This window comes from Diadema antillarum, unplaced genomic scaffold (assembly GCF_040938485.1).
Source record: "Diadema antillarum isolate AM-2024a unplaced genomic scaffold, OU_Dant_1.0 seq00000086_RagTag, whole genome shotgun sequence".
Lineage (NCBI taxonomy): Eukaryota > Metazoa > Echinodermata > Echinoidea > Diadematoida > Diadematidae > Diadema > Diadema antillarum.
In genome coordinates this window covers 381,257-409,250 of record NW_027271178.1, presented here as the reverse complement: position 1 = coordinate 409,250, position 27,994 = coordinate 381,257, and the positions used below count along the sequence as shown (strand labels likewise).

General features: G+C 42.3%; 1 protein-coding gene across 6 annotated transcripts in view; it reads right to left on the bottom strand.

Annotated features, from left to right (window-relative positions):
• LOC139726520 (uncharacterized) overlaps nt 1–27,994 on the bottom strand; it is a 99,015-nt gene that overhangs the window by 13,409 nt on the left and 57,612 nt on the right. For 4 of the 6 annotated variants that reach the window (XM_071637478.1, XM_071637477.1, XM_071637479.1 and 1 more), the window contains 12 exons: nt 27,466–27,713; nt 25,107–25,587; nt 23,210–23,938; nt 21,205–22,038; nt 15,290–16,162; nt 13,054–13,944; nt 10,755–11,708; nt 7,489–8,379; nt 5,195–6,148; nt 3,459–3,854; nt 2,817–3,248; nt 442–1,479 (listed from right to left, as the gene is read on the bottom strand). In XM_071637478.1, coding sequence (XP_071493579.1) covers nt 442–1,479; nt 2,817–3,248; nt 3,459–3,854; nt 5,195–6,148; nt 7,489–8,379; nt 10,755–11,708; nt 13,054–13,944; nt 15,290–16,162; nt 21,205–22,038; nt 23,210–23,938; nt 25,107–25,587; nt 27,466–27,713 — 8,721 coding nt within the window. The remainder of the gene's footprint in view (nt 1–441; nt 1,480–2,816; nt 3,249–3,458; nt 3,855–5,194; nt 6,149–7,488; nt 8,380–10,754; nt 11,709–13,053; nt 13,945–15,289; nt 16,163–21,204; nt 22,039–23,209; nt 23,939–25,106; nt 25,588–27,465; nt 27,714–27,994) is intronic. The other 2 variants (XM_071637476.1, XM_071637481.1) reach the window with 2 other exon arrangements.

Below are 27,994 nucleotides of genomic sequence, written 5' to 3'. Positions count from 1 at the left end.
AGTTATATCGTGAAAAATTGTACCATCATTTGCAGATAACAATGAAGGCCGGTGTTTCTAAATTGTTGCTATTTTAGCAAATGATATCTAGTATAAGTATGAAACCAACACTATAAAAAGAAAGAAATCGATCAAGCACTCATAACAAAACAAAGAACATGAGAAGTATACCACTCCACTATTCTGTTACTATACCGATTTCATCAAATCCAGCAAAACAACATGTCTCATGTGTTTATTTCTCTGTCACGACTGCGTACACGAAAATGTTATAGAAATGTACCATTGTTGTTTTGACATGTGTGTTATCAGTGTATTTTTTTTAAATTAATGTAAAGAAGGAGTGAAAGAATGAATAAATAAAACATAACATGACCAAAGCTATTTGTAGCGGAATTGTAGTATTGTTTTTACTGGGGAAAAAAGAAAGAAAAAGGTCACCTGTTGTTGAAGGCGGTGCTCCAGTTGTTTGTGGCGGAGCAGGTGTGGTACTCGGTGGTCCAGAAGTGGTACCTGGTGGTGCAGACGTTGTACCAGGAGGCCCAGCTGTTGTGCCTGGTGGTGCAGCAGTTGTTCCAGGAGGCCCGGTTGTTGTGCCTGGTGGTGCAGCAGTTGTTCCAGGAGGCCTGGCAGTTGTACCTGGTGGTCCACTTGTAGTGCCTGGTGGAGCAGCAGTTGTTCCTGGAGGCCCAGCTGTTGTGCCTGGTGGTGCAGCAGTTGTTCCTGGTGGTCCACTTGTAGTGCCTGGTGGAGCAGCAGTCGTTCCAGGAGGCCCAGCAGTTGTGCCTGGGGGTCCACTTGTAGTGCCTGGTGGTGCAGCAGTTGTTCCTGGAGGCCCAGCTGTTGTGCCTGGTGGTGCAGCAGTTGTTCCTGGTGGTCCACTTGTAGTGCCTGGTGGAGCAGCAGTCGTTCCAGGAGGCCCAGCAGTTGTGCCTGGTGGTCCAATTGTAGTGCCTGGTGGTGCAACAGTGGTACCAGGAGGCCCGGCAGTTGTGCCTGGCGGCGCGGCAGTTGTACTAGGTGGTCCAGCTGTCGTCCCTGGTGGTCCACTTGTGGTGCCCGGCGGTGCACCAGTTGTACCAGGAGGCGCAGCTGTTGTCCCTGGTGGTCCAGCTGTTGTTGGAACAGCAGTTGTTTCAGGAGGTGATCGTGTCGAACATGTGACTTTGGGTATCAAAACACAGCAAAGCAAGCGAATTTTGTAGTTACGACATCTGGGGAGTCCCGGTAGATTCTTACATATCAGACCTTTCAAATCGCACAACGCTCCATCGTCAGTTTCATTGGCAAATTCGTCAGTGTCGACTGTCCGGCATTCTATATCCTCTGGGGTAGCGCAGTTGTCAGGATAATCTGGATAGTGCTGAATATCTGACACCAATTCAGTCTCTCCATCAGCGTCGCTCGCTATTTGGCTTCCACTCTCACCATCAAACCAAATTGACCAGGCGCACACTTTGATCCATTGTTCAACGCACTCTGTGTACAAGAGAGACATAGAATTTGTTCAAATCAGTCTTCTCTGATAGTTTTAGTTGAGCAGGAGATTTCTCTGTTGTATCTTTCTGCAATAAGCCTGACACACAAAGATCCTGACTACCAAAGAGCATCACTAAGTTTACAGCAACCATTCCGGAGTTGAAAGGGAATTTAACAGTTCATTAGTAGAACGTTTTGGACAATGTACATTTTTTGTGAAAAGATATTGTTCTGTCTACCTACTTCCAAGGAAGTGATGGAAATGATGGAAGCCACTTTAGCAAAATTCGGTAGCGTCAAGTTTTAACTCCCTGGAATTCATGGATATTATCTTTTCTTTCGATTTTCGATAGCCATATTGTCGGAATAAGTTTTGTGTAGCATCATCATAAGCCATGCTCACAATCGCACATTTTCTGAGAGTTCTTGGAACATTCCAACATCATCCGAATGATATGGCCGTTTTGTCAAAACGTTTTTGGAGTGACATTTTGCGAAAGGGTTTCCACGCATCAACAACATTTAAAATGGACGTGAAAGAAAGAATAACAAACACCCTAACATTTTGGGGGACTAAATTAAATAATATGTTCCTTATTTAGGTATAGGCCTACTAGGGTATGAAATTGTCTCTTCATAACACACTTTGATATTGTAAATAACTAAACAATAACGCAATTGCGTGTTTTCGTTTAGCAAAGTTTGAAAGAATGAGCACAGCTTGAACACTTTGGATTTTAAAGAAGAAGACGTAGCTGAGCTAATGAAACCGTGTTTTTCTTTTTTTTTAAGTTGTAGCAATGTATTGTACTTGCTGGGCATGGCTTATTTGACAGCAGTCACCATAGCAAAAGTGTCCGTTCACTAGCAGGTACAGTGGCACTTTCCAAATAAAGAGTTATATCGTGAAAAATTGTACCATCATTTGCAGATAACAATGAAGGCCGGTGTTTCTAAATTGTTGCTATTTTAGCAAATGATATCTAGTATAAGTATGAAACCAACACTATAAAAAGAAAGAAATCGATCAAGCACTCATAACAAAACAAAGAACATGAGAAGTATACCACTCCACTATTCTGTTACTATACCGATTTCATCAAATCCAGCAAAACAACATGTCTCATGTGTTTATTTCTCTGTCACGACTGCGTACACGAAAATGTTATAGAAATGTACCATTGTTGTTTTGACATGTGTGTTATCAGTGTATTTTTTTTAAATTAATGTAAAGAAGGATTGAAAGAATGAATAAATAAAACATAACATGACCAAAGCTATTTGTAGCGGAATTGTAGTATTGTTTTTACTGGGGAAAAAAGAAAGAAAAAGGTCACCTGTTGTTGAAGGCGGTGCTCCAGTTGTTTGTGGCGGAGCAGGTGTGGTACTCGGTGGTCCAGAAGTGGTACCTGGTGGTGCAGACGTTGTACCAGGAGGCCCAGCTGTTGTGCCTGGTGGTGCAGCAGTTGTTCCAGGAGGCCCGGTTGTTGTGCCTGGTGGTGCAGCAGTTGTTCCAGGAGGCCTGGCAGTTGTACCTGGTGGTCCACTTGTAGTGCCTGGTGGAGCAGCAGTTGTTCCTGGAGGCCCAGCTGTTGTGCCTGGTGGTGCAGCAGTTGTTCCTGGTGGTCCACTTGTAGTGCCTGGTGGAGCAGCAGTCGTTCCAGGAGGCCCAGCAGTTGTGCCTGGTGGTCCAATTGTAGTGCCTGGTGGTGCAACAGTGGTACCAGGAGGCCCGGCAGTTGTGCCTGGCGGCGCGGCAGTTGTACTAGGTGGTCCAGCTGTCGTCCCTGGTGGTCCACTTGTGGTGCCCGGCGGTGCACCAGTTGTACCAGGAGGCGCAGCTGTTGTCCCTGGTGGTGCAACAGTGGTACCAGGAGGCTCGGCAGTTGTGCCTGGCGGCGCGGCAGTTGTACTAGGTGGTCCAGCTGTCGTCCCTGGCGGTCCACTTGTGGTGCCCGGCGGTGCGCCAGTTGTACCAGGAGGCGCAGCTGTTGTGCCTGGTGGCCCAGCTGTTGTTGGAGCAGCAGTTGTTTCAGGAGGTGATCGTGTCGAACATGTGACTTTGGGTATCAAAACACAGCAAAGCAAGCGAATTTTGTAGTTACGACATCTGGGGAGTCCCGGTAGGTTCTTACATATCAGACCTTTCAAATCGCACAACGCTCCATCGTCAGTTTCATTGGCAAATTCGTCAGTGTCGACTGTCCGGCATTCTATGTCCTCTGGGGTAGCACAGTTGTCAGGATAATCTGGATAGTGCTGAATATCTGACACCAATTCAGTCTCTCCATCAGCGTCGCTCGCTATTTGGCTTCCACTCTCACCATCAAACCAAATTGACCAGGCGCACACTTTGATCCATTGTTCAACGCACTCTGTGTACAAGAGAGACATAGAATGTGTTCAAATCAGTCTTCTCTGATAGTTTTAGTTGAGCAGGAGATTTCTCTGTTGTATCTTTCTGCAATAAGCCTGACACACAAAGATCCTGACTACCAAAGAGCATCACTAAGTTTACAGCAACCATTCCGGAGTTGAAAGGGAATTTAACAGTTCATTAGTAGAACATTTTGGACAATGTACATTTTTTGTGAAAAAATATTGTTCTGTCTACCTACTTCCAAGGAAGTGATGGAAATGATGGAAGCCACTTTAGCAAAATTCGGTAACGTCAAGTTTTAACTCCCTGGAATTCATGGATATTATCTTTTCTTTCGATTTTCGATAGCCATATTGTCGGAATAAGTTTTGTGTAGCATCATCATAAGCCATGCTCACAATCGCACATTTTCTGAGAGTTCTTGGAACATTCCAACATCATCCGAATGATATGGCCGTTTTGTCAAAACGTTTTTGGAGTGACATTTTGCGAAAGGGTTTCCACGCATCAACAACATTTAAAATGGACGTGAAAGAAAGAATAACAAACACCCTAACATTTTGGGGGACTAAATTGAATAACATGTTCCTTATTTAGGTATAGGCCTACTGGGGTATGAAAATGTCTCTTCATAACACACTTTGATATTGTAAATAACTAAACAATAACGCAATTGCGTGTTTTCGTTTAGCAAAGTTTGAAAGAATGAACACAGCATGAATACTTTGGATTTTAAAGAAGAAGACGTAGCTGAGCTAATGAAACCGTGTTTTTCTTTCTTTTTTAAAGTTGTAGCAATGTATTGTACTTGCTGGGCATGGCTTATTTGACAGCAGTCACCATAGCAAAAGTGTCCGTTCACTAGCAGGTACAGTGGCACTTTCCAAATAAAGAGTTATATCGTGAAAAATTGTACCATCACTTGCAGATAACAATGAAGGCCGGTGTTTCTAAATTGTTGCTATTTTAGCAAATGATATCTAGTATAAGTACGAAACCAACACTATAAAACGAAAGAAATCGATCAAGCACTCATAACTAAACAAAGAACATGAGAAGTACACCACTCCACTATTCTGTTACTATACCGATTTCATCAAATCCAGCAAAACAACATGTCTCATGTGTTTATTTCTCTGTCATGACTGCGTACACGAAAATGTTATAGAAATGTACCATTGTTGTTTTGACATGTGTGTTATCAGTGTATCTTTTTTTAATTAATGTAAAGAAGGAGTGAAAGAATGAATAAATAAAACATAACATGACCAAAGCTATTTGTAGCGGAATTGTAGTATTGGTTTTACTGGGGAAAAAAAGGAAGAAAAAGGTCACCTGTTGTTGAAGGCGGTGCTCCAGTTGTTTGTGGCGGAGCAGGTGTGGTACTCGGTGGTCCAGAAGTGGTACCTGGTGGTGCAGACGTTGTACCAGGAGGCCCAGCTGTTGTGCCTGGTGGTGCAGCAGTTGTTCCAGGAGGCCCGGTTGTTGTGCCTGGTGGTGCAGCAGTTGTTCCTGGAGGCCCAGCAGTTGTACCTGGTGGTCCACTTGTAGTGCCTGGTGGTGCAGCAGTTGTTCCTGGAGGCCCAGTTGTTGTGCCTGGTGGTGCAGCAGTTGTGCCTGGTGGTCCACTTGTAGTGCCTGGTGGAGCAGCAGTCGTTCCAGGAGGCCCAGCAGTTGTGCCTGGGGGTCCACTTGTAGTGCCTGGTGGTGCAGCAGTTGTTCCTGGAGGTCCAGCTGTTGTGCCTGGCGGACCAATTGTAGTGCCTGGTGGTGCAGCAGTGGTACCAGGAGGCCCGGCAGTTGTGCCTGGCGGCGCGGCAGTTGTACTAGGTGGTCCAGCTGTCGTCCCTGGTGGTCCACTTGTGGTGCCCGGCGGTGCGCCAGTTGTACCAGGAGGTGCAGCTGTTGTGCCTGGTGGCCCAGCTGTTGTTGGAGCAGCAGTTGTTTCAGGAGGTGATCGTGTCGAACATGTGACTTTGGGTATCAAAACACAGCAAAGCAAGCGAATTTTGTAGTTACGACATCTGGGGAGTCCCGGTAGGTTCTTACATATCAGACCTTTCAAATCGCACAACGCTCCATCGTCAGTTTCATTGGCAAATTCGTCAGTGTCGACTGTCCGGCATTCTATATCCTCTGGGGTAGCACAGTTGTCAGGATAATCTGGATAGTGCTGAATATCTGACACCAATTCAGTCTCTCCATCAGCGTCGCTCGCTATTTGGCTTCCACTCTCACCATCAAACCAAATTGACCAGGCGCACACTTTGATCCATTGTTCAACGCACTCTGTGTACAAGAGAGACATAGAATGTGTTCAAATCAGTCTTCTCTGATAGTTTTAGTTGAGCAGGAGATTTCTCTGTTGTATCTTTCTGCAATAAGCCTGACACACAAAGATCCTGACTACCAAAGAGCATCACTAAGTTTACAGCAACCATTCCGGAGTTGAAAGGGAATTTAACAGTTCATTAGTAGAACGTTTTGGACAATGTACATTTTTTGTGAAAAGATATTGTTCTGTCTACCTACTTCCAAGGAAGTGATGGAAATGATGGAAGCCACTTTAGCAAAATTCGGTAACGTCAAGTTTTAACTCCCTGGAATTCATGGATATTATCTTTTCTTTCGATTTTCGATAGCCATATTGTCGGAATAAGTTTTGTGTAGCATCATCATAAGCCATGCTCACAATCGCACATTTTCTGAGAGTTCTTGGAACATTCCAACATCATCCGAATGATATGGCCGTTTTGTCAAAACGTTTTTGGAGTGACATTTTGCGAAAGGGTTTCCACGCATTAACAACATTTAAAATGGACGTGAAAGAAAGAATAACAAACACCCTAACATTTTGGGGGACTAAATTGAATAACATGTTCCTTATTTAGGTATAGGCCTACTGGGGTATGAAAATGTCTCTTCATAACACACTTTGATATTGTAAATAACTAAACAATAACGCAATTGCGTGTTTTCGTTTAGCAAAGTTTGAAAGAATGAACACAGCATGAATACTTTCGATTTTAAAGAAGAAGACGTAGCTGAGCTAATGAAACCGTGTTTTTCTTCTTTTTTTTAAGTTGTAGCAATGTATTGTACTTGCTGGGCATGGCTTATTTGACAGCAGTCACCATAGCAAAAGTGTCCGTTCACTAGCAGGTACAGTGGCACTTTCCAAATAAAGAGTTATATCGTGAAAAATTGTACCATCACTTGCAGATAACAATGAAGGCCGGTGTTTCTAAATTGTTGCTATTTTACCAAATGATATCTAGTATAAGTACGAAACCAACACTATAAAAAGAAAGAAATCGATCAAGCACTCATAACTAAACAAAGAACATGAGAAGTACACCACTCCACTATTCTGTTACTATACCGATTTCATCAAATCCAGCAAAACAACATGTCTCATGTGTTTATTTCTCTGTCATGACTGCGTACACGAAAATGTTATAGAAATGTACCATTGTTGTTTTGACATGTGTGTTATCAGTGTATCTTTTTTTAATTAATGTAAAGAAGGAGTGAAAGAATGAATAAATAAAACATAACATGACCAAAGCTATTTGTAGCGGAATTGTAGTATTGGTTTTACTGGGGAAAAAAAGGAAGAAAAAGGTCACCTGTTGTTGAAGGCGGTGCTCCAGTTGTTTGAGGCGGAGCAGGTGTGGTACTCGGTGGTCCAGAAGTGGTACCTGGTGGTGCAGACGTTGTACCAGGAGGCCCAGCTGTTGTGCCTGGTGGTGCAGCAGTTGTTCCAGGAGGCCCGGTTGTTGTGCCTGGTGGTGCAGCAGTTGTTCCTGGAGGCCCAGCAGTTGTACCTGGTGGTCCACTTGTAGTGCCTGGTGGTGCAGCAGTTGTTCCTGGAGGCCCAGCTGTTGTGCCTGGTGGTGCAGCAGTTGTGCCTGGTGGTCCACTTGTAGTGCCTGGTGGTGCAGCAGTTGTTCCTGGAGGTCCAGCTGTTGTGCCTGGCGGACCAATTGTAGTGCCTGGTGGTGCAGCAGTGGTACCAGGAGGCCCGGCAGTTGTGCCTGGCGGCGCGGCAGTTGTACTAGGTGGTCCAGCTGTCGTCCCTGGTGGTCCACTTGTGGTGCCCGGCGGTGCACCAGTTGTACCAGGAGGTGCAGCTGTTGTGCCTGGTGGCCCAGCTGTTGTTGGAGCAGCAGTTGTTTCAGGAGGTGATCGTGTCGAACATGTGACTTTGGGTATCAAAACACAGCAAAGCAAGCGAATTTTGTAGTTACGACATCTGGGGAGTCCCGGTAGGTTCTTACATATCAGACCTTTCAAATCGCACAACGCTCCATCGTCAGTTTCATTGGCAAATTCGTCAGTGTCGACTGTCCGGCATTCTATATCCTCTGGGGTAGCACAGTTGTCAGGATAATCTGGATAGTGCTGAATATCTGACACCAATTCAGTCTCTCCATCAGCGTCGCTCGCTATTTGGCTTCCACTCTCACCATCAAACCAAATTGACCAGGCGCACACTTTGATCCATTGTTCAACGCACTCTGTGTACAAGAGAGACATAGAATGTGTTCAAATCAGTCTTCTCTGATAGTTTTAGTTGAGCAGGAGATTTCTCTGTTGTATCTTTCTGCAATAAGCCTGACACACAAAGATCCTGACTACCAAAGAGCATCACTAAGTTTACAGCAACCATTCCAGAGTTGAAAGGGAATTTAACAGTTCATTAGTAGAACGTTTTGGACAATGTACATTTTTTGTGAAAAGATATTGTTCTGTCTACCTACTTCCAAGGAAGTGATGGAAATGATGGAAGCCACTTTAGCAAAATTCGGTAACGTCAAGTTTTAACTCCCTGGAATTCATGGATATTATCTTTTCTTTCGATTTTCGATAGCCATATTGTCGGAATAAGTTTTGTGTAGCATCATCATAAGCCATGCTCACAATCGCACATTTTCTGAGAGTTCTTGGAACATTCCAACATCATCCGAATGATATGGCCGTTTTGTCAAAACGTTTTTGGAGTGACATTTTGCGAAAGGGTTTCCACGCATTAACAACATTTAAAATGGACGTGAAAGAAAGAATAACAAACACCCTAACATTTTGGGGGACTAAATTGAATAACATGTTCCTTATTTAGGTATAGGCCTACTGGGGTATGAAAATGTCTCTTCATAACACACTTTGATATTGTAAATAACTAAACAATAACGCAATTGCGTGTTTTCGTTTAGCAAAGTTTGAAAGAATGAACACAGCATGAATACTTTCGATTTTACAGAAGAAGACGTAGCTGAGCTAATGAAACCGTGTTTTTCTTTTTTTTTTAAGTTGTAGCAATGTATTGTACTTGCTGGGCATGGCTTATTTGACAGCAGTCACCATAGCAAAAGTGTCCGTTCACTAGCAGGTACAGTGGCACTTTCCAAATAAAGAGTTATATCGTGAACTAGAAATGTCGCTATGGCGACTGGTATGCCTCCGCCATAATGCATGATTCTCCTAATAGGTCTATAGTACATGTGGACAATGTGTGATTACATTTTCACAAAATTGGCAAAATATCAAAATGACATGTTTGTCACAAATGTATTGAATGTTTACCTTCCTTGACCTATGTTTAATTGGATGAATAGGAGAGCATGTATTTGGGGATTTAAGAACTTTAACTTGACTTTGACCCTTTCATAAGTTTATGCACCATGAGTAATTTTCAAGGTATGGAGAAAAAGTGCAATTTCTGTAATGAACAGTAAATTGTTATCATTTTCACCTGGCCTTTGATTTATAAGAGAATCACTGTCAGGCAGAACATACATAAATATGTACCATGGTACTAAGTTTCAAGATAACTTGAGCCACTTCCGAGATATGGAGAAAGAAGTAAGTTCAGCACTTTCACTTGATCTTTGACCTTTTGACCTTTGACCTCCTTGGCAAAAAAAAAAAAAAATCCCAGAGAATCTCTATTGGGTTATACATGCATACATCAAGTCAAAAAAAATAATCCTGCTGGCATTGCATAAATATAAGGAAAATAGTAAAATTTTGAAGTATTGCCCTTGACCTTTGACCCCTGACCTTTGACCCAATGAACCCTAAATTCCCTAGATAATCACTGCCAGTCAGTACATGCATATATACTATGTTCCATGAAGATACCTTGAACAATTTCCAAGATACAGAGAAAAAGTGAAATTTTAACATTTTACTTGACCTTTTGACCTTTGACCTCATGACCCCAAACTTTCACCAGAGAATCTTAATTAGGTAATACATGTATACACTAAGTTTCAAGAAAATATCTTCAGGCATTGCATAGATATGGGGGAAATAGTGAAATTTTAAGCATTTGACCTTGACCTTTTGACCTTTGACCTTGAGCATGTGCACCCAAAAGTTGATAGGCACAACTTCACCCCCTAATACACATACATACCAAGTTTCATTAGGATACCTCAAAAGGTTTTGGTAGTTACCCTGTCAAATTGTACCATCACTTGCAGATAACAATGAAGGCCGGTGTTTCTAAATTGTTGCTATTTTACCAAATGATATCTAGTATAAGTACGAAACAAACACTATAAAAAGAAAGAAATCGATCAAGCACTCATAACTAAACAAAGAACATGAGAAGTACACCACTCCTCTATTCTGTTACTATACCGATTTCATCAAATCCAGCAAAACAACATGTCTCATGTGTTTATTTCTCTGTCATGACTGCGTACACGAAAATGTTATAGAAATGTACCATTGTTGTTTTGACATGTGTGTTATCAGTGTATCTTTTTTTAATTAATGTAAAGAAGGAGTGAAAGAATGAATAAATAAAACATAACATGACCAAAGCTATTTGTAGCGGAATTGTAGTATTGGTTTTACTGGGGAAAAAAAGGAAGAAAAAGGTCACCTGTTGTTGAAGGCGGTGCTCCAGTTGTTTGTGGCGGAGCAGGTGTGGTACTCGGTGGTCCAGAAGTGGTACCTGGTGGTGCAGACGTTGTACCAGGAGGCCCAGCTGTTGTGCCTGGTGGTGCAGCAGTTGTTCCAGGAGGCCCGGTTGTTGTGCCTGGTGGTGCAGCAGTTGTTCCTGGAGGCCCAGCAGTTGTACCTGGTGGTCCACTTGTAGTGCCTGGTGGTGCAGCAGTTGTTCCTGGAGGCCCAGCTGTTGTGCCTGGTGGTGCAGCAGTTGTGCCTGGTGGTCCACTTGTAGTGCCTGGTGGAGCAGCAGTCGTTCCTGGAGGCCCAGCAGTTGTGCCTGGGGGTCCATTTGTAGTGCCTGGTGGTGCAGCAGTTGTTCCTGGAGGTCCAGCTGTTGTGCCTGGCGGACCAATTGTAGTGCCTGGTGGTGCAGCAGTGGTACCAGGAGGCCCGGCAGTTGTGCCTGGCGGCGCGGCAGTTGTACTAGGTGGTCCAGCTGTCGTCCCTGGTGGTCCACTTGTGGTGCCCGGCGGTGCACCAGTTGTACCAGGAGGTGCAGCTGTTGTGCCTGGTGGCCCAGCTGTTGTTGGAGCAGCAGTTGTTTCAGGAGGTGATCGTGTCGAACATGTGACTTTGGGTATCAAAACACAGCAAAGCAAGCGAATTTTGTAGTTACGACATCTGGGGAGTCCCGGTAGGTTCTTACATATCAGACCTTTCAAATCGCACAACGCTCCATCGTCAGTTTCATTGGCAAATTCGTCAGTGTCGACTGTCCGGCATTCTATATCCTCTGGGGTAGCACAGTTGTCAGGATAATCTGGATAGTGCTGAATATCTGACACCAATTCAGTCTCTCCATCAGCGTCGCTCGCTATTTGGCTTCCACTCTCACCATCAAACCAAATTGACCAGGCGCACACTTTGATCCATTGTTCAACGCACTCTGTGTACAAGAGAGACATAGAATTCGTTCAAATCAGTCTTCTCTGATAGTTTTAGTTGAGCAGGAGATTTCTCTGTTGTATCTTTCTGCAATAAGCCTGACACACAAAGATCCTGACTAAAAAAATGGCATCACTTAGTTTACAGGAACTATTCCGGAGTTGAAAGGGAATTTAACAGTTCATTAGTAGAACGTTTTGGACAATGTACATTTTTTGTGAAAAGATATTGTTCTGTCTACCTACTTCCAAGGAAGTGATGGAAATGATGCAAGTCACTTTAGCAAAATTCATTAACGTCACGTTTTAACTCCCGGGAATTCATGGATATTATATTTTCTTTTGCTTTTCGATAGCCATATTGTCGGAATAACTTTTGTGTAGCATCATCATAAGCCATGCTCACAATCGCACATTTTCTGAGAGTTCTTGGAACATTCCAACATCATCCGAATTATATGGCCGTTTTGTCAAAACGTTTTTGGAGTGATTTTTTGCGAAAGGGATTCCACACATTAAAAAACATTTAAAATGGACGTGAAAGAAACAATAATAAACACCCTGACATTTTGGGGGACTAAATTAAATAATATGTTCCTTATTTAGGTATAGGCCTACAAGGGTATGAAAATGGCTCTTCACAACACACTTTAGATATTGTAAATAACTGAACAATATAGCAATTACGTGTTTTCGTTTAGCAAAGTTAGAAAGATTGAAAACAGCATGAATACTTTGGATTTTAAAGAAGAAGACGTAGCTGAGCTAATGATTTCATGTTTTTTTTTTTAAATTTGTGACAATGTATTGTACTTGCTGGGCATGGCGTATTTGACAGCAGTCACCATAGCAAAAGTGTCCGTTCACTAGTAGGTAAAGTGGCACTTTCCAAATAAAGAGTTATATCGTGAAAAATTGTACCATCGTTTGCAGATAACAATGAAGGCCGGTGTTTCTAAATTGTTGCTATTTTAGCAAATGATATCTAGTATACCGGTAAGTAGAAAACCAACACTATAAAAAGAAAGAAATCGATCAAGTACCCATAACTAAACAAAGAACATGAGAAGTATACCACTCCACTATTTTGTTACTATGCCGATTCCATCAAATCCAGCAAAACAACATGTCTCATGTGTTTACTTCTCTGTCATAACTGCGTACACGAAAATGTTATAGAAATGTACCATTGTTGTTTTGACGTGTGTGTTATCCATGTATATTTCTTTTAAATTAGTGTAAAGAAGGAATGAAAGAATGAATAAATAAAACATAACATGACCAAAGCTATTTGTAGCGGAATTGTAGTATTGGTTTTACTGGGGAAAAAAGGAAGAAAAAGGTCACCTGTTGTTGAAGGGGGTGCTCCAGTTGTTTGTGGCGGAGCAGGTGTGGTACTCGGTGGTCCAGAAGTGGTACCTGGTGGTGCAGACGTTGTACCAGGAGGCCCAGCTGTTGTGCCTGGTGGTGCAGCAGTTGTTCCAGGAGGCCCGGTTGTTGTACCTGGTGGTGCAGCAGTTGTACCAGGAGGCCCAGCAGTTGTACCTGGTGGTCCACTTGTAGTGCCTGGTGGTGCAGCAGTTGTTCCTGGAGGCCCAGCTGTTGTGCCTGGTGGTGCAGCAGTTGTGCCTGGTGGTCCACTTGTAGTGCCTGGTGGAGCAGCAGTCGTTCCAGGAGGCCCAGCAGTTGTTCCTGGTGGTCCACTTGTAGTGCCTGGTGGTGCAGCAGTGGTACCAGGAGGCCCGGCAGTTGTGCCTGGCGGCGCGGCAGTTGTACTAGGTGGTCCAGCTGTCGTCCCTGGTGGTCCACTTGTGGTGCCCGGCGGTGCGCCAGTTGTACCAGGAGGTGCAGCTGTTGTGCCTGGTGGCCCAGCTGTTGTTGGAGCAGCAGTTGTTTCAGGAGGTGATCGTGTCGAACATGTGACTTTGGGTATCAAAACACAGCAAAGCAAGCGAATTTTGTAGTTACGACATCTGGGGAGTCCCGGTAGGTTCTTACATATCAGACCTTTCAAATCGCACAACGCTCCATCGTCAGTTTCATTGGCAAATTCGTCAGTGTCGACTGTCCGGCATTCTATATCCTCTGGGGTAGCACAGTTGTCAGGATAATCTGGATAGTGCTGAATATCTGACACCAATTCAGTCTCTCCATCAGCGTCGCTCGCTATTTGGCTCCCACTCTCACCATCAAACCAAATTGACCAGGCGCACACTTTGATCCATTGTTCAACGCACTCTGTATACAGGAGAGACATAGAATTTGTTCAAATCAGTCTTCTCTGGTAAATTTACTTGTGTAGGAGATTTCTCTGTTGTATCTTTCTGCAATAAGCCTGACACACAAAGATCCTGACTAACAAAGAGCATCACTAAGTTTACAGCAACCATTCCGGAGTTGAAAGAGAATTTAACAGTTCATTAGTAGAATGTTTCGGACAATGTACATTTCTTGTGAAAAAGATATTGTTCTTTCGCCCTATTTCTACACACTAGATTGAAATGATGCACGTGACTTTCACAAAATCATTAACGTTAAGTTTTGACTCTCGCAGGAATTCATGGAGATTGTCATTTCTTTTGTTTTTCGATAGCCATACTATCGGAATAACTTTTGTGTTGCATCATCATAAGCCACGCTCACAATCGCATCGCACATTTTCTGAGAGTTCTTGGAACATTCCAACATCATCCGAATGATATGGCCGTTTTGTCAAACGTTTTTGGAGTGACTTTTTGCGAAAGGATTTCCGCGGATTAAAAACATTTAAAATGGACGTGAAAGAAACAATAGTAAACACCCTAACATTTTGGGGGACTAAATTAATTAATACATTCCTTATTCAGGTATAGGCCTACTAAGGTATGAAAATGTCTCTTTATATCACACTTTGATATTGTAAATAACTAAATAAAAACGTATTTACGTGTTTTCTTTTAGCAAAGTTTGAAAGATTGAACACAGCATGAATAATTTGGATTTTAAAGAAGAAGACGTAGCTGAGCTAATGAAACCGTGTTTCTTTTTCTTTTAAAAGCTGTAACAATGTATTGTACTTGCTGGGCATGGCTTATTTGACAGCAGTCACCATAGCAAAAGTGTCCATTCACTAGTAGATAAAGTGGCAATTTCAAAAAAAAGAGAATTATAATTATCGTGAAAACTTGTACCATTATTTCCAGTTAACAATGAAGGCCGATATTCTTAAATTGTTGCTAATTTAGCAAATGATATCTAGTATAAGTAGGAAACCGACACTATATAAAAGAAATCGATCAAGTACTCATAACTAAACAAAGAACATGAGAAGTATACCACTCCACTATTCGGTTACTATACCGATTCCATCACTTCAAGCAAAACAACATCTCTCATGTGCTTAATTCTCTGTCATGACTGCGTACACGAAAATGTTATAGGAATGTACCATTGTTGTTTTGATATGTGTGTTATCCGTGTATATTTTTTTAAATTAATGAAAAGAAGGAATGAAAGAAAGAATAAATAAAACAAAACACGACCGAGGCTATTTTTAGCGGAATTGTAGTATTGGTTTTACTGAAAAAAAGAAGAAAAAGGTCACCTGTTGTTGAAGGCGGTGCTCCGGTTGTTTGTGGCGGAGCAGGTGTGGTACTCGGTGGTCCAGAAGTGGTACCTGGTGGTGCAGATGTTGTACCAGGAGGCCCAGCTGTTGTGCCTGGTGGTGCAGTTGTGCCTGGTGGTCCACTTGTAGTGCCTGGTGGTGCGGCAGTTGTTCCTGGAGGCCCAGCTGTTGTGCCTGGTGGTGCAGCAGTTGTTCCTGGTGGTCCACTTGTAGTGCCTGGTGGTGCAGCAGTTGTGCCTGGTGGTCCACTTGTAGTGCCTGGTGGTGCAGCAGTTGTACCAGGAGGCCCGGCTGTTGTGCCTGGTGGTGCAACAGTTGTGCCGGGTGGTCCACTTGTAGTGCCTGGTGGTGCAGAAGTTGTTCCTGGAGGTCCAGCTGTGGTGCCTGGCGGACCAATTGTAGTGCCTGGTGGTGCGGCAGTGGTGCCAGGAGGCCCGGCAGTTGTGCCTGGCGGCGCGGCAGTTGTACCAGGAGGCGCAGCTGTTGTGCCTGGTGGTCCAGTGGTTGTTTCAGGAGGTGATCGTGTCGAACATGTGACTTTGGGTATCAAAACACAGCAAAGCAAGCGAATTTTGTAGTTACGACATCTGGGGAGTCCCGGTAGGTTCTTACATATCAGACCTTTCAAATCGCACAACGCTCCATCGTCAGTTTCATTGGCAAATTCGTCAGTGTCGACTGTCCGGCATTCTATATCCTCCGGGGTAGCACAGTTGTCAGGATAATCTGGATAGTGCTGAATATCTGACACCAATTCAGTCTCTCCATCAGCGTCGCTCGCTATTTGGCTTCCACTCTCACCATCAAACCAAATTGACCAGGCGCACACTTTGATCCATTGTTCAACGCACTCTGTGTACAGGAGAGACATAGAATTCGTTCAAATCGGTCTTCTCTTTCAGTTTTACTGGAGCAGGAGATTTCTTTTTTGAGTCTTTCTGCTATAAGCCTGACACACAAAGATCCTGACTAACAAAGAGCATCACTAAGTTTACAGCAACCCTTCCGGAGTTGAAAGAGAATTTAACCATTTACTGTAAATAAATAGTGGGACGTTTCGGACAAAATACATTTTTTTTTGTGAAAAGATATTGTTCTGTCTACCTACTTCCACGCAAGTGATGGAAATGATGCAAGTCACTTTAGCAAAATTCATTAACGTCACGTTTTAACTCTCGGGAATTCATGGATATTATATTGTGACCCGCTACAACAAAATGATCCTAAAATCGATGACGGCTGAGCCGAGAAAATCGAGCTTGAAGTCGCATCATCAAAATTGGTCAAAACAATCGGATTTCTGTTTTTGGCATAATTCTATAGTCTAATGTTTTGTCTATCATCTGCCGAAATTTAGAAGCTTAATGGTCAAAGGAAAGGCAAGAAATCGCCGTTTTTCTGAGCCATGATTTTCCGACTTTCAACGTAAGAGAAACGTGTCCGAAGATTTGGATTTAGCGCTGCAGCTAGACTCCGACCCAAGCAACGAGGGAGTGATCTTATTGGTCAGTGCGTGGCATCCTGATTACTGATTGGTCGTGCGTGGACCGCTGGCGCTTAGCTTGAATGAACATCGCGGAGATCGCTAGGAGCATGCCTTCTATTGTCAAGTGGTGAAAACTGTCTCGCCTCCCCGTGATCATGATAGCGTCAGAAGGTATACTTTGAAGGCGATTTTCTCGAAACTCTGTTTTCCTCAACCACTTGACATGCGCTCACAAAATCATCGATATCCCCGCAACTGAATACTTTTATGAGTTGTGCTATATATGAAATTAAAGTAGAAGAGTAAGGGAATAATGTCATGCCATCTTCCGAAAATTGTCCTCCCCGACTTTCGGATCCTTTTGTTGTAGCGGGTCACATATTTTCTTTTGCTCTTTGATAGCCATATTTTCGGAATAACTTTTGTGTAGTATCAGCATAAGCCATGCTCACAATCGCACATTTTCTGAGAGTTCTTGGAATATTCAAACATCATCCGAATGATATGGCCGTTTTGTCAAAACGTTTTTGGAGTGACTTTTGCGAAAGGGTTTCCACGGATTAAAAACATTTAAAATGGTCGTGAAAGAAACAATAATAAACACCCTAACATTTTGGGGGACTAAATTAAATAATACATTGATTATTTAGATCTAGGCTTACAAAGGTATGAAAATGTCTCTTCATAACACACTTTGATATTGTAAATAACTAAACAATAACGTATTTACGTGTTTTCTTTTAGCAAAGTTTGAAAGATTGAACACAGCATGAATAATTTGGATTTTAAAGAAGAAGACGTAGCTGAGTTAATGAAACCGTGTTTCTTTTTCTTTTGAAAGTTGTAACAATGTATTGTACTTGCTGGGCATGGCTTATTTGACAGCAGTCACCATAGCAAAAGTGTCCATTCACTAGTAGATAAAGTGGCAATTTCTAAAAAAAAGTTATATTGTGAAAAATTGTACCATCATTTCCAGTTAACAATGAAGGCCGATATTCTTAAATTGTTGCTATTTTAGCAAATGATATTTAGTATAAGTAGGAAACCAACACTATATAAAAGAAATCGATCAAGTACTCATAACTAAACAAAGAACATGAGAAGTATACCACTCCACTATGGTTCGGTGTAAAAATGGCAGAGGTAAAAATGGCAGAGGTAAAAATGGCAGAGGTAAAAATGGCAGGGGTAAAAATGGCAGAGGTAAAAATGGCAGGGGTAAAAATGGCAGAGGTAAAAATGGCAGGGGTAAAAATGGCAGAGGTAAAAATGGCAGAGGTAAAAATGGCAGCGGTAAAAATGACGGAGGTAAAAATGGCAGAGGTAAAAATGACAGAGGTAAAAATGGCAGAGGTAAAAATGGCAGGGGTAAAAATGTCAGAGGTAAATAATTATGTCAGTGGTAAAAATGTCAGAGGTAAAGTTCTCAGTGGTCGAAATGTCAGTGGTCAAAATGCTAGAGATAAAAATGACATTCATAAAAATTTAGTCGTTGAAATGCAAGAGGACGAGGTAAAAGTGACAGATTTTTTTCTTCATGTTTCTGACACCTTTCTCGCAATACGCGCTTTTCGTGCCTTCGGAAATAAAGCACGGGGGAGACCGGGGAGAAATAGGACACGGGGAGAAATATGGGACACTCATGTAACTTGAAAAATGCTTGGCCAGTCAACAATCCAATTATATCAGTAAAAATATGAGCCTCGGTACACCTGAAAATGGACATATTAACCACTATACAGCTCTACAGGTATCTTGTCAGTAAAATATCAAACTTACTATAGATCTGGTAGGTCCTATACTATGTTAATAGGTACACTATCATTTTTAATAAGTGTGCAAACTTCTGAAAATAAAATTGCTTGATAACAGACATGCAGGTATGAAAAATTGGCAGGGATCTTTTACTGTTTCTGTTACCACTGGGAGAAATTTGATAGGGTAGTGTTACATTTCTCCCCGCGGCACATGTAAATCCTACTTTGGTCATGATGGTTATCCAATTTCTCTCCAGGTTGTCTCATTTCTCCCCGCTTGATGTCCCATTCCTCCAAAATTAAGGGTTAAACAAATCATTAATTACACGAAATGTTTTACATATAAAGGGGTATCACTAAATACTCTTAGTGGGGCAGCTTAGCAAACCTATCGTGCATTTTGTGATACAAGCACCAAATTTGGCACAAATGTACATTAACATGTTGCAAACATTTTCAGATATTGGGCCACTTGGAATTCTCTCTTTATGTCCGCCATATTGGATTTCAAAATGGTCGCCATTTGAAATCTACAGTTGCGATTATCTCTGGGTCTAATGGTATATGTGACCGTGCACCTCAAAACGAACATAAAGTCGCACACACTGATTTTGCGTGAGGACTGAAAATAAGTGAAATGGATCAACCCAGCCGAACTTGACTTTTTCATACTTTCTGAAAGAGCGGGTCTTCTTTTACGTTATGCTAAAATTTGGTATCATAAAATGGGCAGGAAAGTGTGTTTTTTAGCAATTCATATCGAACACTTTTGGCAGAATAGTGTGATTAGGTGTGTCTTTAGAATCCCTTTTTCATTTCTGAAAAACCTTGTCCACACTCTTCACTTTCAACTCTAATAACTTTTGAAGGGATAGTGCTACTGCTTTGAAAGTTGGCATTAATTATGGACAGAATGTGTTAATGAGGCATGCTTAATTTCAGTTTAATTTGATAATCCCTTCATTGTTGTTACTCTGGTGGTTTACTTCCTGTTTTTTTGTCCCATTCATCGCACAGCCAGCACGGTTTGGTAAAGATTAAGCGCTTGAATAGACACTGTACTTTAGAGCCTCTTTTCTCAGTTCACACTTTTCCTGAGTTTGTGCTTTCTTTCCAATATTTAGATAGGTTAGGAGAGTCCATTTGATTTGAGTTATACATCATTTTAAAGCTTAAAGTCTGCTCTTTCAGAATATGGTCTTAACTGAAAATTCATGTCTGGCGACTTTTTGTTTGTTTTGAGGTGCAGGGTCACATATACTGTTGACCTGATTCCGGTGTGTTCCGGGATTTACGCCCATGCTTTGGGGCAACAGCTAAGTTTGAAAGGCATCAAACATTTACATTTTTTCGCCTGCGGATTGGTTCAACAATGATTGAAAGAAATCCCATGGCAAACTATCGGTTTTTTCTCTCACTATAGAACAGTTTATTGCTAAAGTTCGTCTCCAGTTTTAATAGGCATAAGTTTGTAAAGTGACCACAAAGTGTTCATTAAACTTCGAGATATTTGTTTTTGCGCCATGTGATACTTGAACAATGTAATGAAATATTTTGCAAGAGCTTACTTATGTCTGCCGATACATCTGCTGTAGTTTTTTTTTTGCGTTTTATATTTTTACTTCTACATTATGTCGCGATCAGGCCTTGTGAGATAAATAGGCTCCTACGAAACCTGAATGTGAGAAAATAACATAGAACAGGTGAAAAATTAGCGGTTTGCTTCGACTATGTCTCCTTCACTTCTGTATACACTAAACAGTTCAAAAAATGAAAAAATGATGACAATATACTAGCCTAGACGTGAGCGGAATTCGTTTGTGTAAGAGTGTCTATGTGAGAGTATGATAATGATAGATAACAGTAATAATAATAATGATAATGAATAATAAAAATAATTTCCCATAGGCCTACCAGGCTCTTAGCTGGTTTATCACTCCTCTGAACAGACAGATTACGCCACTGCACTTGAATCAAACTCAGAATAATGAGAGTGCTCTAATCTTTTTAAAACATAATTCAGTAAACATTCCTCAAGTCTGCAGTTTGGATTTGATAATTCGATAAATACAGTTTACTCTGGCTATGTTATTATTAAAAACCTCTTCATACGTTTATCTCTGACGAAATCGCTCTCATTACTTCTAACATTTTACCTCTGCCATTTTTACCTCTGCCATTTTCACCCCTGCCATTTTTACCTCTGCCATTTTTACCTCTGCCATTTTTACCCCTGCCATTTTTACCTCTGCCATTTTTACCCCTGCCATTTTTACCTCTGCCATTTTTACCCCTGCCATTTTTACCTCTGCCATTTTTACCCCTGCCATTTTTACCTCTGCCATTTTTACCTCTGCCATTTTTACCTGGCACCTCCACTATTCGGTTACTATACCGATTTCATCACTTCAAGCAAAACAACATCTCTCATGTGCTTAATTTTCTGTCATGACTGCGTACATGAAAATGTTATAGGAATGTACCATTGTTGTTTTGATATGTGTGTTATCCGTGTATATTATTCTAAATTAATGAAAAGAAGGAATGAAAGAAAGAATAAATAAATAAAACAAAACACGACCGAGGCTATTTTTAGCCGAATTGTAGTATTGGTTTTACTGAAAAAAACAGAAGAAGAGAAAGGTCACCTGTTGTTGAAGGCGGTGCTCCGGTTGTTTGTGGCGGAGCAGGTGTGGTACTCGGTGGTCCAGAAGTGGTACCTGGTGGTGCAGAAGTTGTACCAGGAGGCCCAGCTGTTGTGCCTGGTGGTGCAGCAGTTGTTCCAGGAGGCCCGGCTGTTGTGCCTGGTGGTGCAGCAGTTGTTCCTGGAGGCCCAGCTGTTGTGCCTGGTGGTGCAGCAGTTGTTCCTGGTGGTCCACTTGTAGTGCCTGGTGGTGCAGCAGTTGTGCCTGGTGGTCCACTTGTAGTGCCTGGTGGTGCAGCAGTTGTGCCGGGTGGTCCACTTGTAGTGCCTGGTGGTGCAGAAGTTGTTCCTGGAGGTCCAGCTGTGGTGCCTGGCGGACCAATTGTAGTGCCTGGTGGTGCGGCAGTGGTACCAGGAGGCCCGGCAGTTGTGCCTGGTGGCGCGGCAGTTGTACCAGGAGGCGCAGCTGTTGTGCCTGGTGGTCCAGCGGTTGTTTCAGGAGGTGATCGTGTCGAACATGTGACTTTGGGTATTAAAACACAGCAAAGCAAGCGAATTTTGTAGTTACGACATCTGGGGAGTCCCGGTAGGTTCTTACATATCAGACCTTTCAAATCGCATATTGCTCCATCGTCAGTTTCATTGGCAAATTCGTCAGTGTCGACTGTCCGGCATTCTATATCCTCTGGGGTAGCACAGTTGTCAGGATAATCTGGATAGTGCTGAATATCTGACACCAATTCAGTCTCTCCATCAGCGTCGCTCGCTATTTGGCTTCCACTCTCACCATCAAACCAAATTGACCAGGCGCACACTTTGATCCATTGTTCAACGCACTCTGTGTACAAGAGAGACATAGAATTCGTTCAAATCGGTCTTCTCTTTCAGTTTTACTTGAGCAGGAGATTTCTCTTTTGTGTCTTTCTGCAATAAGCCTGACACACAAAGATCCTGACTAACAAAGAGCATCACTAAGTTTACAGCAACCATTCCAGAGTTGAAAGGGAATTTAACAGTTCATTAGTAGAACGTTTCGGACAATATTCATTTCTTGTGAAAAAAAAATATTGTTCTATCGCCCTATTTCTACGCATTGGACTGAAATGATGCACGTCCCTTTGGCAAAATCATTAACGTTAAATGTTGACTCTCGCAGGAATTCATGGATTTTATCATTTCTTCTGTTTTTCGATAGGCATAATATCAGATTAACTTTCGTGTAGCGCCATCACCATCTCCGCTCACAATTGGACGTTTTCTGAGCGTTCTTGGAACATTCTAACATGAATGATATGGACGTTTGTCAAATTATTTTTAGAACCACTTTATTACGGAAGTGTTTCAAAGTATCAACTCGTTTAAAATGGATGTAAATTTTAAAAGAAACTGGCATTTCTTGGGACCTCCTGAAAACCTTTTCGACGTTAAAGACTTCAGAAAACCTTTTCAGAATATTCAAATCGTTTTGTAAATGTTATGTGGACGTTCAGAAAACCTTTTAAAAGTCTAGAACGTTTCAAAAGAAGTTTTACAAAGGTCTAAAAAAAGGCATGTGACCCTTTCCGAAGGTTGAGAGAACCTTTTATATCCGTCCGCAACGTCCAGGAAAAATTTTGCGACATTCTAATGCGTGTTTTTCATTGGGCATGGTAAGTATAGTTATTAGATGTTACAGGCGGAATCTGGGATTAAAGTGTCCTAACCCTAATCTTAAACATAAACCTTTCTTTTCCTGTTCCTAATGTACTACCGCCTTTACCTGCTACATCTTATTCCCGGCTGATGCATAAGAATCACATTCTTTTACATACCGGCAAGAATGTTTCAATGCGTAAGGTAAGGGTCACTAAAATTGTTTTTAAATCGTTACCATTCTTGCAAATGATATCTAATATAACTGTGAAACCATGATGCACCAGAAGAAAAAAGAAATCAAATCTATTATTAGGTTATTTCTAGCGAAATGGTAACATTGCTTTTGGTAAAAAGAAAAGGAAGTAAAAGGTCACCGGTTGTTGAAGGCGGTGCTCCAGTTGTTTGTGGCGGAGCAGCTGTGGTACTCGGCGGTCCAGAAGTGGTACCTGGTGGTGCAGCAGTGGTACCAGGAGGCCCGGCTGTTGTCCCTGGTGGTCCAGCTGTTGTTCCAGGAGGTCCAGCAGTTGTGCCTGGTGGTCCACTCGTAGTGCCTGGTGGTGCAGCAGTTGTTCCTGGAGGCCCAGTTGTTGTGCCTGGTGGACCAATTGTAGTGCCTGGTGGTGCAGCAGTGGTACCAGGAGGCCCAACAGTTGTGCCTGGCGGCGCTGCAGTTGTACTTGGAGGTCCTACAGTCGTCCCTGGTGGTCCGCTTGTGGTGCCCGGCGGTGCAACTGTTGTGCCTGGTGGTCCAGCAGTTGTTTCAGGAGGTGATCGTGTCGAACATGTGACTTTGGGTATTAAAACACAGCAAAGCAAGCGAATTTTGTAGTTACGACATCTGGGGAGTCCCGGTAGGTTTTTACATATCAGACCTTTCAAATCGCACAACGCTCCATCGTCAGTTTCATTGGCAAATTCGTCAGTGTCGACTGTCCGGCATTCTATATCCTCCGGGTTAGCACAGTTGTCAGGATAATCTGGATAGTGCTGAATATCTGACACCAATTCAGTCTCTCCATCAGCGTCGCTCGCTATTTGGCTTCCACTCTCACCATCAAACCAAATTGACCAGGCGCACACTTTGATCCATTGTTCAACGCACTCTGTGTACAAGAGAGACATAGAATTCGTTCAAATCGGTCTTCTCTTTCAGTTTTACTTGAGCAGGAGATTTCTCTTTTGTGTCTTTCTGCAATAAGCCTGACACACAAAGATCCTGACTAACAAAGAGCATCACTAAGTTTACAGCAACCATTCCAGAGTTGAAAGGGAATTTAACAGTTCATTAGTAGAACGTTTCGGACAATATTCATTTCTTGTGAAAAAAAAATATTGTTCTATCGCCCTATTTCTACGCATTGGACTGAAATGATGCACGTCCCTTTGGCAAAATCATTAATGTTAAATGTTGACTCTCGCAGGAATTCATGGATTTTATCATTTCTTCTGTTTTTCGATAGGCATAATATCAGATTAACTTTCGTGTAGCGCCATCACCATCTCCGCTCACAATTGGACGTTTTCTGAGCGTTCTTGGAACATTCTAACATGAATGATATGGACGTTTGTCAAATTACTTTTAGAACCACTTTATTACGGAAGTGTTTCAAAGTATCAACTCGTTTAAAATGGATGTAAATTTTAAAAGAAACTGGCATTTCTTGGGACCTCCTGAAAACCTTTTCGACGTTAAAGACTTCAGAAAACCTTTTCAGAATATTCAAATCGTTTTGTAAATGTTATGTGGACGTTCAGAAAACCTTTTAAAAGTCTAGAACGTTTCAAAAGAAGTTTTACAAAGGTCTAAAAAAAGGCATGTGACCCTTTCCGAAGGTTGAGAGAACCTTTTATATCCGTCCGCAACGTCCAGGAAAAATTTTGCGACATTCTAATGCGTGTTTTTCATTGGGCATGGTAAGTATAGTTATTAGATATTACAGGCACAATCTGGGATTATATTTCTTTATACTTATCCTAAACATAAACCTTTCTTTTCCTGTTCCTAATGTAATACCGTCTTTACCTGCTACATCCCTTCCGGCTGATATGTATGCATCACATTCTTTTATATACTGACAAAAATGTTTCAATGCGTGAGGTAATGGTCACTAAAATTGTTTTTAAATCGTTACCATTCTTGCAAATGATATCTAATATAACTGTGAAACCATGATGCACCAGAAGAAAAAAGAAATCAAATCTATTATTAGGTTATTTCTAGCGAAATGGTAACATTGCTTTTGGTAAAAAGAAAAGGAAGTAAAAGGTCACCGGTTGTTGAAGGCGGTGCTCCAGTTGTTTGTGGCGGAGCAGCTGTGGTACTCGGCGGTCCAGAAGTGGTACCTGGTGGTGCAGCAGTGGTACCAGGAGGCCCGGCTGTTGTGCCTGGTGGTCCAGCTGTTGTTCCAGGAGGTCCAGCAGTTGTGCCTGGTGGTCCACTCGTAGTGCCTGGTGGTGCAGCAGTTGTTCCTGGAGGCCCAGTTGTTGTGCCTGGTGGACCAATTGTAGTGCCTGGTGGTGCAGCAGTGGTACCAGGAGGCCCAACAGTTGTGCCTGGCGGCGCTGCAGTTGTACTTGGAGGTCCTACAGTCGTCCCTGGTGGTCCGCTTGTGGTGCCCGGCGGTGCAACTGTTGTGCCTGGTGGTCCAGCAGTTGTTTCAGGAGGTGATCGTGTCGAACATGTGACTTTGGGTATTAAAACACAGCAAAGCAAGCGAATTTTGTAGTTACGACATCTGGGGAGTCCCGGTAGGTTTTTACATATCAGACCTTTCAAATCGCACAACGCTCCATCGTCAGTTTCATTGGCAAATTCGTCAGTGTCGACTGTCCGGCATTCTATATCCTCCGGGTTAGCACAGTTGTCAGGATAATCTGGATAGTGCTGAATATCTGACACCAATTCAGTCTCTCCATCAGCGTCGCTCGCTATTTGGCTTCCACTCTCACCATCAAACCAAATTGACCAGGCGCACACTTTGATCCATTGTTCAACGCACTCTGTGTACAAGAGAGACATAGAATTCGTTCAAATCGGTCTTCTCTTTCAGTTTTACTTGAGCAGGAGATTTCTCTTTTGTGTCTTTCTGCAATAAGCCTGACACACAAAGATCCTGACTAACAAAGAGCATTACTAAGTTTACAGCAACCATTCCAGAGTTGAAAGGGAATTTAACAGTTCATTAGTAGAACGTTTCGGACAATATTCATTTCTTGTGAAAAAAAAAATATTGTTCTATCGCCCTATTTCTACGCATTGGACTGAAATGATGCACGTCCCTTTGGCAAAACCATTAACGTTAAATGTTGACTCTCGCAGGAATTCATGGATTTTATCATTTCTTCTGTTTTTCGATAGGCATAATATCAGATTAACTTTCTTGTGGCGCCATCACCATCTCCGCTCACAATTGGACGTTTTCTGAGCGTTCTTGAAACATTCTAACATGAATGATATGGACGTTTGTCAAATTATTTTTAGAACCACTTTATTACGGAAGTGTTTCGAAGTATCAAAACGTTTAAAATGGATGTAAATTTTAAAAGAAACTGGCATTTCTAGGGACCTCCTGAAAACCTTTTCGACGTTAAAGACTTCAGAAAACCTTTTCAGAATATTCAAATCGTTTTGTAAATGTTATGTGGACGTTAAGAAAACCTTTTAAAAATCTAGAACGTTTCAAAAGAAGTTTTACAAAGGTCTTAAAAAAAGCCATGTGACCCTTTCCAAAGGTTGAGAGAACCTTTTATATCCGTCCGCAACGTCCAGGAAAAATTTTGCGACATTCTAATGCGTGTTTTTCATTGAGCATGATAAGTATAGTTATTAGACATTACAGGCACAATCTGGGATTATATTTCTTTATACTTATCCTAAACATAAACCTTTCTTTTCCTGTTCCTAATGTAATACCGTCTTTACCTGCTACATCCCTTCCGGCTGATATGTATGTATCACATTCTTTTGTATAATGACAAAAATGTTTCAGTGCGTGAGGTAATGGTCATTAAAATTGTTTTTAAATCGTTACTATTCTTGCAAATGATATCTAATATAACAGTGAAACCATCATGCACCACAAGAAAAAAGAAATCAAATCTATTATTAGGTTATTTCTAGCGAAATGGTAATATTGCTTTTGGTAAAAAGAAAAAGAAGTAAAAGGTCACCGGTTGTTGAAGGCGGTGCTCCAGTTGTTTGTGGCGGAGCAGCTGTGGTACTCGGCGGTCCAGAAGTGGTACCTGGTGGTGCAGCAGTGGTACCAGGAGGCCCGGCTGTTGTGCCTGGTGGTCCAGCTGTTGTTCCAGGAGGCCCAGCAGTTGTGCCTGGTGGTGCAGCAGTTGTTCCTGGAGGCCCAGTTGTTGTGCCTGGCGGACCAATTGTAGTGCCTGGTGGTGCAGCAGTGGTACCAGGAGGCCCAACAGTTGTGCCTGGCGGCGCTGCAGTTGTACTTGGAGGTCCTACAGTCGTCCCTGGTGGTCCACTTGTGGTGCCCGGCGGTGCAGCTGTTGTGCCTGGTGGTCCAGCAGTTGTTTCAGGAGGTGCTCGTGTCGAACATGTGACTTTGGGTATCAAAACACAGCAAAGCAAGCGAATTTTGTAGTTTCGACATCTGGGAAGTTCCGGTAGGTTCTTACATATCAGACCTTTCAAATCGCATATTGCTCCATCGTCAGTTTCATTGGCAAATTCGTCAGTGTCAACTGTCCGGCATTCTATATCCTCTGGGGTAGCACAGTTGTCAGGATATTCTGGAAAGTGCTGAATATCTGAAACCAATTCAGTCTCTCCATCAGCGTCGCTCGCTATTTGGCTTCCACTCTCACCATCAAACCAAATTGACCAGGCGCACACTTTGATCCATTGTTCAACGCACTCTGTGTACAGGAGAGACATAGAATTCGTTCAAATCAGTCTTCTCCTTCACTTTTACTTGAGCAGGAAATTTCTCTTTTGAGTCTTTCTGCAATAAGCCTGACACACAAAGATCATGACTAACAAAGAGCATCACTAAGTTTACAGCAACCATTCCGGAGTTGAAAGGGAATTTAACCTTTCATTAGAAGAAAGTTTCGAACAATATTCATTTCTTGTGAAAAACATATTGTTCTATTGCCCTATTCCTACGCAATGGAATAAAAATTATACACGTCACTTT